This window comes from Chiloscyllium plagiosum, chromosome 8, assembly GCF_004010195.1.
Source record: "Chiloscyllium plagiosum isolate BGI_BamShark_2017 chromosome 8, ASM401019v2, whole genome shotgun sequence".
In the NCBI taxonomy this organism is placed as follows: domain Eukaryota; kingdom Metazoa; phylum Chordata; class Chondrichthyes; order Orectolobiformes; family Hemiscylliidae; genus Chiloscyllium; species Chiloscyllium plagiosum.
The window spans coordinates 106,531,962-106,542,441 of record NC_057717.1 but is presented as its reverse complement, the minus strand read 5'-3'; the positions used below and the strand labels follow the sequence as shown (position 1 = coordinate 106,542,441).

The following is a 10,480-nucleotide window of genomic DNA, read 5'->3' as shown; positions in this document are numbered from 1 at the left end:
GGAACGGACTGAGGGGATGGTGATGGGGACAGACTGAGGGGATGGTGATGGGGATGGACTGAGGGGATGGTGTTGGTGAAATTTGGGAGGTGAGAAGGAAGCTACTTTGCTCCTTCAGCTTCTCCAAACTATTTCGATAGCTTCCTCAGCATATTTCCTGTTTCAGTAACTTATTCAGCGTGCCTCCTGGGGGCAGATGTATGAGGAACAGTTGACCCTATACTAGAGATATTGTGCTGTTGACCTAATGATAAAGTCACTGGGCTGGGTGGCACTGTAGCATCAGTCCACCAGTGAGGTCATGACGCTTGCCGGCACTGAAGGAACCTTTGGATCAACAAAATATAACTTCTCAACTTATTCCAAACTTTTCTAGTCAAAGCAATTGGCAAGAAATTCCGGTGAATTGAAGAGACCCTTTTCCTTTTGAGGTAAGAATATACTGTCTGAAAGGGGATTCAGCAATAATAGAGATTTGAATGCATATTTGAAAGGAAACATTTTTAAGAGTGTGAAGATAATGATATCACCCTTCCAAAGAAACAGCCCAGACAATGCAGGCAATGGCTATGTTTCCATCCTCCTATAAAGTTTATAAATATTCACACTTCAGGATTAAACAGGGTTTCTAGCCAAACCAGTTGGCTGCTTGACTTGACAATGGGTTGTTCAATATTAATTAATGTTTCTACTGTAGTTAATAATAGATAACTATCAATATTGTGTCACAGCACTATAGCAACCTTTAACAAGCCAAGGCACTTTTAGTCATTTTTAACATGATGATGACTTGATTAGATTAAGCACATCTCAGATGCCAGGAAATGACAGTATTTCAGGAAATAAGGATCTCAAAAAGCCAACACAAACCTTGACCTGCATCTGTGAAACAAGATAAATGTAGTCACTCCTTAATGACTGTTCATATGCTCACTTGATAAACATTGCTTCCTTAGAACTTTATTGTAATGGGAAAAGGCCAATTATTACAGAAACGGAGTCCATACCCTTTGAGAGTTAACCTGTTCATTTCAGAGTCAACATGAATTTCCAATGGATTTTCATCAGGGCCAGTACAAGGCAAGGGTCTGGATGGGCAGGGGATGTCTAGCTCCCATGTTTATGGATATGAGATCAGTGGTATGCCTGCTCATAGCCAATCGTAACACAGCATTAGGAACCTACGCAGCCGATGACAGGATTTTGCAGATAACCAGGGCTAGGCTAAGCTAGGCTCGAATGTAGTGAGCACAGATCTGGCAGATGGAATACAATGTTAATAAATGTGAAGTCATTCGTTGGGGTAGGAGTAACAGTAAAAAGGATTATTATTTGAATGGTAAAAAGTTGCAGCATGCTGCTCTGCAGAGAGACCTGGGTGTCCTTGTGCATGAATCACAGAAGGTTGGTCTGCAGGTACAACAGGTAATTAGGAAGGCAAATGGAATTTGTCCTTCATTGCTAAAGGAGTTGAGTTTAAAAGCAGGGAGGTTATGCTGCAGCTGTAGAGGGTGCTGGTGAGGCCACACCTGGAGTACTGTGTGTGGTTTTGGTCTCCTTACTTGAGGAAAGGATGGACTGGCACCAGAGGGGGTACAGAGGAGGTTCACTCGGTTGATTCCGGAGTTGAGGGGTTTGGTTTATGAGGAGAGACTGAGCAGACTGGGATTGTATTCATTGGAATTTAGAAGAATTATGAAGGGAATAGATAAGATAGAAGTAGAGAGGATATTTCCACTGGCAGGTGTAATTAGGGCAAAAGGGCATAACCTCAAAATTAGGAGGGAGCAAATCTAGGACTGAATTGAGAAGGAACATCTTCACCCAGAGGGTTGTTAATCTGTGGAATTCCCTGCCTAATTAAGTAGTTGATGCTTCTTCAGTAGATGTTTTTAAAGCTAAGATAGATATCTTTTTGAACAGTGAAGGGATTAAGGGATACAGGGAGCGCGCAGGTAAATGGATCTGAGTTCACAAAAAGATCATCCGTGATCTTATAGAATGGCAGAGCGGGCTCGAGGGGCCAGATGACCTACTCCTGCTCCTGGTTCTTAGGTTCTTATGTTATGAATATCGCCATACAACAGCCATGTGGGTGTTGGGGGGTGGGGGGGAGGTGAGTGTGTAAGGCTTGGCAAGTCTCAAGTCCTGGGGAGCCCTGTCTGCTTGAGTATAGCAGCAGCCTTTGATTATGTTCTGTCTCTCCCCATCTGTCCCAAAAGTGGGCTGACTGCAGTCATTTTTTTTAAGTTTTATAAAGTTTTGGAGGAGATGATGTCTCCATGTTAAAGCATCCTCTCTGCTACTTACCTTTCATTTAGGCTGCTGCTCCTCTCAGACTGGAAGGGCTCTGATTGGCCATTGAGCTTTGAGAGATCACTCCCCCTCCCTCATTTAAACAAAGCTGCCTCTGAACTGACTAACGGGAGAATCGGCTTTGGGTGGTTTTCTTAGTTCCACACGAACTCATCCCACATCTTGAATTTGAAGCAAAGGTAATTGTTGTGACAGTATTAATCTGCTAAATGAACTGAGCCACCCCACTATCTCTTCCTAGCGTCCTGGCCTTCCTCTGGATGCCATCACAAGCAGGATTGCTGTGAGCTATCGGTGCTCGTGATTTTGAGAGCGAGCAATTTGTTGGGTATTCCACTGCTCACCATGGTCCACCGAGTGTCAAATGAGGACAGATTCTTAGTGTTCCACAGCAAAATTCTTATATGACGGGAGTTGGTTAGCTCAGTTGGCTGAATAATTGGCTCCTAATGCATAGTGAAACCACTGGGTTCAATTCCAGACCAAGCTGAGGTTATCATCAAGGATCCTCCTTCTCAACCTCACCCCTTGTCTGAGGTATTGGTGATCTACTGGTTGAAGTTACCATCAGCTCCTGTGACAGACTCTGTGGTAGATATTGAGGTCCCTGCTTTGGTTTCCTTGTAGTCACATCTCCATTGTCAGACATATGAATTTCTGTTTGAGCTGACAATCCATCTGTTTCACATACAAAGTCTTCATGGAAATCATCATTTCTTTCGGGGAGGCTTCTGGCCTCAGGAACAGCTCCAACCATTGGGTCCCTACCCTGGGGGGAGATGTCTTCCCTTAACTGATGTCTTCCCTTAGACACTTCACAGGGAGCTCCCAAGCAGCAATCAAACTAACTGCAGGTTGTTATCATTTTGGTAGCTGAAGATCAATCATCTCAGCTCCAGGACATCTTTCAGGGGAGTTCCTCAGGTTAGTGTCTGAGTCCCAACTATCTTCAGCTGCTTCATCATTGACCTTCTCTCCATCGTGAGGTCAGAATTGGGGGTGTTTGCCAATGATTACACAATGGTCAGCACTATTCCCAATGACTCAGATCCTGAACCCATCCATGTCGTAATGCAGTAAAATTCTGGAAACTATCCAGACTTGGACAGGTAACTGGTAAGTAATATTTATATCATACAACAGCAAAATCATGAACAGGTTCAACAAGAGAACCAACTACATTGACATTCAGTGGCATTACAATCACTGAATACCCCATATCAATGTCCCGGGGATTAACAGGACTAACTGTATAAATACAGTGGTTACAAGAGCAGGTCAGAGGGTCGGAATAGTGCAGGCATGTAACTCACTTCCCAACTTCCCTAAGCCTGTCCATGATCTACAAGGCACAACTCAGGAGTGTGATGGAATATTCCCCACTTCCCTGGATGGGTGCAGCTTCAACAACACTCAAGAAGCTTCACACCATCCAGATCAAAGCAGTCACCTGACTGGTATCACATCTGCACCTAAAACACCCAATCCTTCTCCCACCAAGATATTGTGGCTGTAGTGTGCATATTCCACAGGAAGCACTGCAACATCTCACCATGACTCCTTCGACAGAACATCTTAAACCAATGACTTCTATTGGGAACTAAAAGCAACAAGTACAAAGGAACACTACCACTCCATACTCTGCACCATCCTGACCTGGGAATGTATTGTATTTCTTCACTGTCACTTCATGAAAGTGACTGAGCATTATCTTTCCAAGGAAAGTTAGGAATAGGCAATAAATGCTGGACTAATCAGAAATACATGTGTTCCATGAAGTAATTCATAAATTAGACCAAGTTATCTGCTGCCTTTAGCCGAATGTACACAGCAACATGGTGCCTATCCCCTTGTGTACAGAGGTCAGCTCTCTTCTTAGAATCTCTTTCCCCCTCTCCCACTGAGTTCGCTATTTGTTGCTTCCTTTTAAACTCTTTAAAAGTTACTCCACTCAAATGGAGAATGTTAAGAAATAAATAATTGAAGTTTTAATCTTTAAAGAGCTACAGTGCAAGCTGTTTGTTTAAAGAGACATTGGATTTGTGTTGGGTGTATATTGAGTGAATGATTAGTGATGTTCAGAAGGTGGATATTTACTCCACAGTCACTTGTTCTCAGAGTGATAGTACCACTCTTGGTTTTGGAGATGAAAGAAAATGATTTTTAATTAATCTGTTTGACATATTATTGCACATCTCTAGGTCAAATGGGACTTTGAACATGGACCTTCCAGAGATATGGAAATTACCATTTCACCACAAGACCCCACCCTCACTCTATCACGTGGCTGGGTATTTGTGATATTTAACACTGCGAATAAAAACCTAATAAAGTCCGTATGAACATCAGGTTCCAGTTCTATCTTTCGGTGCCTAATGTTTCAGTATACAGTATATTGTATTCTGATTTACCTAGTTTTTAGACAATATTGTCACAACTCCATGAACTAGTGCAACAGCAATAACGCTCCACTTATTCCATGACATTCCCCAAGATACTTGACTGTCAGACCGAGACTAATGAAAAGCATGGAAGAGGTTTCTATTGTTCACAGGAGTTACTATTTCTTGCAAGTTATTATACTGTAGGTACAGGTGAACAGTTTATCAACCATTTGCATATATTGCCTTATAAACTCCCCCGAACACACAAAAATAAACAGAGTAAGGAAAGAAACATGGACACAGGGAAAACTGAGAAAGTTATTCAGTTGTCTTTTTTCACAAGATTTGTTGAGTTGATTCTTGCTGATCAGAAGATTCTTCTCATTTCCTTTTCCAAAAACATCCCCTGGTTTGCAGGAGATGCACGTGTTCCTCAGGGTAGTGTCCTTGGTCCAACCAACTTCAGCTGCTTTATCTATGACCTTCCTTTCATCATAAGGTGGGGGTGTTGGCCAATGATTGTACAATGTTTAGCACCATTCCTGATTCCTCACATACTGAAGCAATCCATGTTCAAATGTGACCTGGTCAATATTGATCCAGGTTTGGACTGATAACATTTACATCATACAAGAGCAAGATAATGACCATGTCTGACAAGAGAGAATCCAACCACATTGACATTCAATGACATTTGAATCAGTGAACCCTCCTGTACCACAGAAGGTGCAACGTAGTCAGCAGCACTCGCACAGTCACCTCTTGGATGTTTGTGGTGGTTGCTGACATCACTGGGCTGGTCTGCACATGTGCCAGTGGCTTTTTGCTGTTCCATGTAATCATTTCTTATTGTACCTCAGTGCTATGTGGCCCTCAGCTCCTCACTTTTCCTTCTGCAGCGGGCCCTGGAGATTTCCTGAGGATTGCTGTCGCTTGTGCTGCAATAGATACCGGAAAATTGCTAATGTGTTCCGAGGCCGACTTTCAGATTTGTGTTACAAACATTACATATGAGGTTTTAAAAGAAGGCCATGTGTAAGTTATCTCTTTTAATTTAACATCAAACAGAACACTTTCAAAAGGGAGGATCGTGTGAAACTCTATTGGAGTCTGTCTGGCAAAAGGTCAGTTGATGATTACCAGAGGGATAGGGATCCAGGTCAAAGATTACTGAAAGTAAGATCTTTCACACCCGAACACAAAAAGAGGCTGTAATTTTCATCTATGTGCTGTCCTATGAACTCCAAGCACTCTGATTAAAAAAACCCTAGAGAGAGAGATTGCACCAGAGAGAATCCCAAAGAGAGAGAAAAAGGGTCACAGAGAAAGTCCCAGAGAGAGGGAGAGGCACATATATACAATATATAGATAAAGAATTGAATTTACTGTCACGTGTACAAAGGCACAGTGAAAAGCTTTGTCTTGCAAGCAATACAGACAGATCACAGAGTTAAGTAGCCTGGATGAGTAAATAATAGGTAAACAGCGGCAGAAACAAAACACAGGTACAGGTGAATGTTAAGAGTTTGTGGGTCCATTCAGTATTCTAACAACAGTAGGGTAGAAACTGTTACAAAACCGGCTGGTGCATGGGTTCAGGCTTCTGTACCTTCTCCCCGATGGTAGAGGTTGTAGAAAAGCATTGCCAGGATGGGATGGATCTTTGAGAATGCTGGTGGCCTTTCCTTGACAGCAGGCCTGGTAGATGGATTCTGTAAATTAGAGGTTGGCTTTTGTGATTATCTGGGCCGAGTTCACCACACTCTGTAACCGTCTCTGATCTTGAATGGTACAGTGGCCATACCAGGTAGTGATACATCCAGACAGAATGCTCTCGATGGCGCACCTATAAATGTTGGCAAGGGTATTCACCATTATGTCCAATTTCCTCAGCTGCCTGAGGAAGAAGAGCTGTTGTTGGGCCTTTGTAACCAAATCGTCCACATCCAACAAGAAAGCTTGTTGTAGATGACCACACCCAGTAGCTTGACAGTCTCCACTCGTTCCACCTCTGTGCTGTTAATGTGTAGGGGGGAATGAGTAACATCCTATTGAAAGTCAATAATGAGTTGCTTGGTTTTGCCAGCTTTGAGAGCTAGGTTGTTCTCAGTGCACCATTTTTCCAGGTCTTCCACCTCCTGTCTGTAATCTGTTTCATCGTCATCTGAGATTCGACAGACTATGGTGGTGTCATTAGTCAACTTGTAAGTGGCATTAGGTGAAAGTCAGGACTGCAGATGCTGCAGATGAGAGTCAAGATTAGAGTGGTGCTGTAAAAGCACAGCAGGTCAGGCAGCATCCGAGGAGCAGGAAAATCGACGTTTCAGGCAAAAGCCCTTCATCAGGATGCTTTTGCCCGAAACGTGATTTTCCTTCTAAATGGCATTAGTCTGGTATTTGGCGACACAGTCATGGGTACACAGTGAATACAGTAGGGGGCTGAGTACGCACCCCTGGGAGGCTCCAGTGTTGAGTGTTAGTGAAGATGAAATATTGTCCCAAGCCTCACTGATTGTGGCCTGTGGGTCAGGAAACTGATGATCCAGTTGTAGAGAGTGGGGCTCAGTCCGAGATCACTAAGTTTAATAATCAGTCTCAAGGGGATAATAGTGTTGAAGGCTGCACTGTAGTCAAAGAGTAAGATTGTTACTTAGCTGTCCTTGGTGTCAAGATGTTCTAGGGAAGCGTGAAGGGCAAATGATATGGCATCTGACATGGATCTGTTGATCCGATAGGCAAATTGGAGTGGGTCAAGTGTAGTGGGGAGGCTGGAGTTGATTAATGCCATGACTAGCCTTTCAAAGCACTTCATAACCACCGAAGTTAGGGCCACTGGGCGGTAGTCATTGAGACATGCTGCATGAGCCTTCTGAGGCACAGGGATGATGTTGGCCTCTTGAAACAGGCAGGGACAGTGGCCTGCTGCAGGGAGAGGTTGAAGATGTCCGAGAAGACCTCTGCCAGTTGATCTGTGCATGCTCCGAGTGCATGGCCTGGTACTCTGTCTAGTCCCATCGCTTTTCTTGGATTCACATGAAGGAAAACTGATCTGACCTCTGATGCAGTGATTGTTGGGATAGGTTTGTCAAAACATGTCGGAATAGGTGTTACCTCTCCGCCAAAATTCTACTCAAAGCGAGCATAGAAGGCCATGAGACAATCTGGGAGGGATGTGACATCGTCTACTATCTAGCACTGTCTCTTTTTAGAACCTGTGAAGTCATTCAGTCCTTGCCGTAGTCACCAGGTGCCTGTCTAGGTCTCTAGTTTGGATCAGTATTGGTCGTTGGCTCACTTAATGGCTCTGCGAAGGTCACACTTGGAAAGAGAGAGTGTGACAGCAATTACCATGGTTCGTGGTGTGTAAAAGACTTTTGCTTCCGTCTTCACCTCTGCTCAGAATGCAAGTGAGAGTATGGTTGAAGAGACAGAATCCATGGAAATTTGAGGACATTGGAAAATTTGTTCTGATGCAGCAGAGGAAGGAATCACTGAAATTATGCACTGCTTGGGATTTCTGAAAAGACCTAGGAAGAATAAAATTGGGAATAATTTTAATTGCCTTGCGTTAAGAATGTAATTCTATAGAGAATGATATAAAGGATAAATGTGTGTAGGGTTTTCCAGTGTGCTGACATGCTAATAAGGGATGTCTTGTTTTGTAATTTAGAGTATTAGGTCACTACTCAATGTTTAATTGGGGTTAATTTTAGTTTATTTGTTACAGTAAAAGTCTTAAAGTTGAAATTTGTTGTACAATTTCTTTGAGTTAATGACTGAGAACTCAATTAGTTGTCAGTCTCAAGACAGAGATCATGGTGAAAGTCCTAGGTGTACTGAGTGGTGTTTGATGTTACTGAATTGGGAATTCCGTACCCCAGGCGAAATCACTGGAGAAATAGTTTCAAATCCCATTGTGGCAGCTGGTAACATTTGAATTCAATCAAATTGGAATTAAAACACAACTATGTGGTTCATTAATGTCCTTTAGGGAAGAAAATCCACCATCCTAATCTGCTGTGGCCTACACGTGACTTCAAACCCACAACAATGTGGTTATCAATCAACTGCCCTCTGAAATATCTGAGAGCCAATCAGCTCAAAGAACAAACACCCGCTTGTCCAGTGATGCCCACATCCCATGAGAAAAGAAAGTTAATTGCAGGCTTAAGTTTCAGTCTGAATTGAATACATAGAGTCATAGAGTCCCCCAGCATGGAGACTGGCCCTTTGGCCCGAACTGCTCAATGCCAACCAAAATGTCCATCCACGCTAACCCCATTTCCCTGAACTTGGCCCATATCCTTCTAAACCTTTCTCATCCATGTATTTGTCCAAATGCCTTTTAAGTGTACCTGCCTCAACCATTTCCACTGGCAGCTCATTCCATATGCATACCACCCTCTGTGTAAAACAGTTGCCCCTCAGGTTCCCTTTTATTTTCTCCCCCCCTAACCTTAAACTGATGCCCTCTAGTCCTCAATTCCCCAACCCTGGGAAAAGGACTGAATGCAATCACCCAATCCATGCCTCTCATAATCTTATACACTTCTATATGATCCCCCCTCAGTCTTCTACGCTCTAAACAAAAATGTCTTCGCTTGTCCAGTCTCGCCATATTACTCAGATTGTTAAGTCCTGGCAACGCCCTTGTAAATTTCTTCTGCACTCGTTCCAGTTTAATGACATCCTTCCTATAGCAAGGTGACCAAAACTGAACATAATACTCCATATTAATGAATACATATTAAAATCAAACACGGCTGTTTTCGTGTTTTCCTCCAACTCCAAATAATATAATTGTTTTTATGGAATGAATTATTATCAGTCACTGCTTTGCCAATAACACTTAACTGCCAAAAACAAACTGTTGCATAATCAGAGAGTGACATTGGACCTTCCTTTTCTGGAGGATCTTGGAAATGATGAAACATAACTACTTTTGCAGAAACAGTTCCCAAGGAATTGTTTGTTTCAACATGCCCGTGGTGCACAGTCATTTCTCACAATCTATTCCCCAAGGTAAAATAAACATCTTAAAGATAAATCCAGCCCTTAGAAAATAGGCTAATCTTCTTTGTTCTTGTACTTTCCTATCTTCCAAAGACTAACACCCTTAAATATCCGGTTCGGATTAAAATATTCACGTTTACTGCCACACTGCCCAGCTCAGCTGTCCATTCATTTACATACATGTAAGTCTAAAATGCGCAGCCATCTTCTTTTGCCAAAACATCATCCTGTTTCTCATATTTCTAGAGTTCACAACAAGCTCATTTAAAACACTGAGCTTCACTTTACAAAACTGACTCTTGACCTACATCAGGATCACACACAAACTTGCAACAACTTTTTTATTTGGGTTTCACCAGAAGAAAATTCAACAAAAATTCACCAAATTCAACACACAATTCACTACTGTCACATCAGCAACCCAGCAACCCAGCAACCTGTCCAGCCTGATAAGAGATCCACTCCGGATGCTGAGCAGAATATCCAAGCCGACACTCTTGGGCAGTACTGAGGGAGTGCCGCACTGTCAGAGGGTCTGTGCTGAGGGAGTGCCGCACTGTCAGAGGGTCTGTGCTGAGGGAGTGCCGCACTGTCAGAGGGTCAGTGCTGAGGGAGTGCAGCACTGTCGGAGGGTCAATGCTGAGGGAGTGCTGCACTGTCAGAGGGTCAGTGCTGAGGGAGTGACGCACTGTTGGAGGGTCAATACTGAGTGAGTGCCGCACTGTTGGAAGGTCATTACTGAGGGAGCGCCGCACTGTCGGAGGGTC

The 10,480-nt window shown here is 43.2% G+C and overlaps 1 protein-coding gene across 1 annotated transcript in view; it reads left to right on the top strand.

The window, feature by feature from the left end:
- The first annotated feature begins 5,458 nt into the window (after window positions 1–5,458).
- LOC122552310 (intercellular adhesion molecule 3-like) overlaps window positions 5,459–10,480 on the top strand; it is a 39,307-nt gene continuing 34,285 nt past the window's right edge. Inside the window, exon 1 of the mRNA XM_043695046.1 lies at window positions 5,459–5,735. Coding sequence (XP_043550981.1) covers window positions 5,732–5,735 — 4 coding nt within the window. The 5' untranslated portion in view covers window positions 5,459–5,731. The remainder of the gene's footprint in view (window positions 5,736–10,480) is intronic.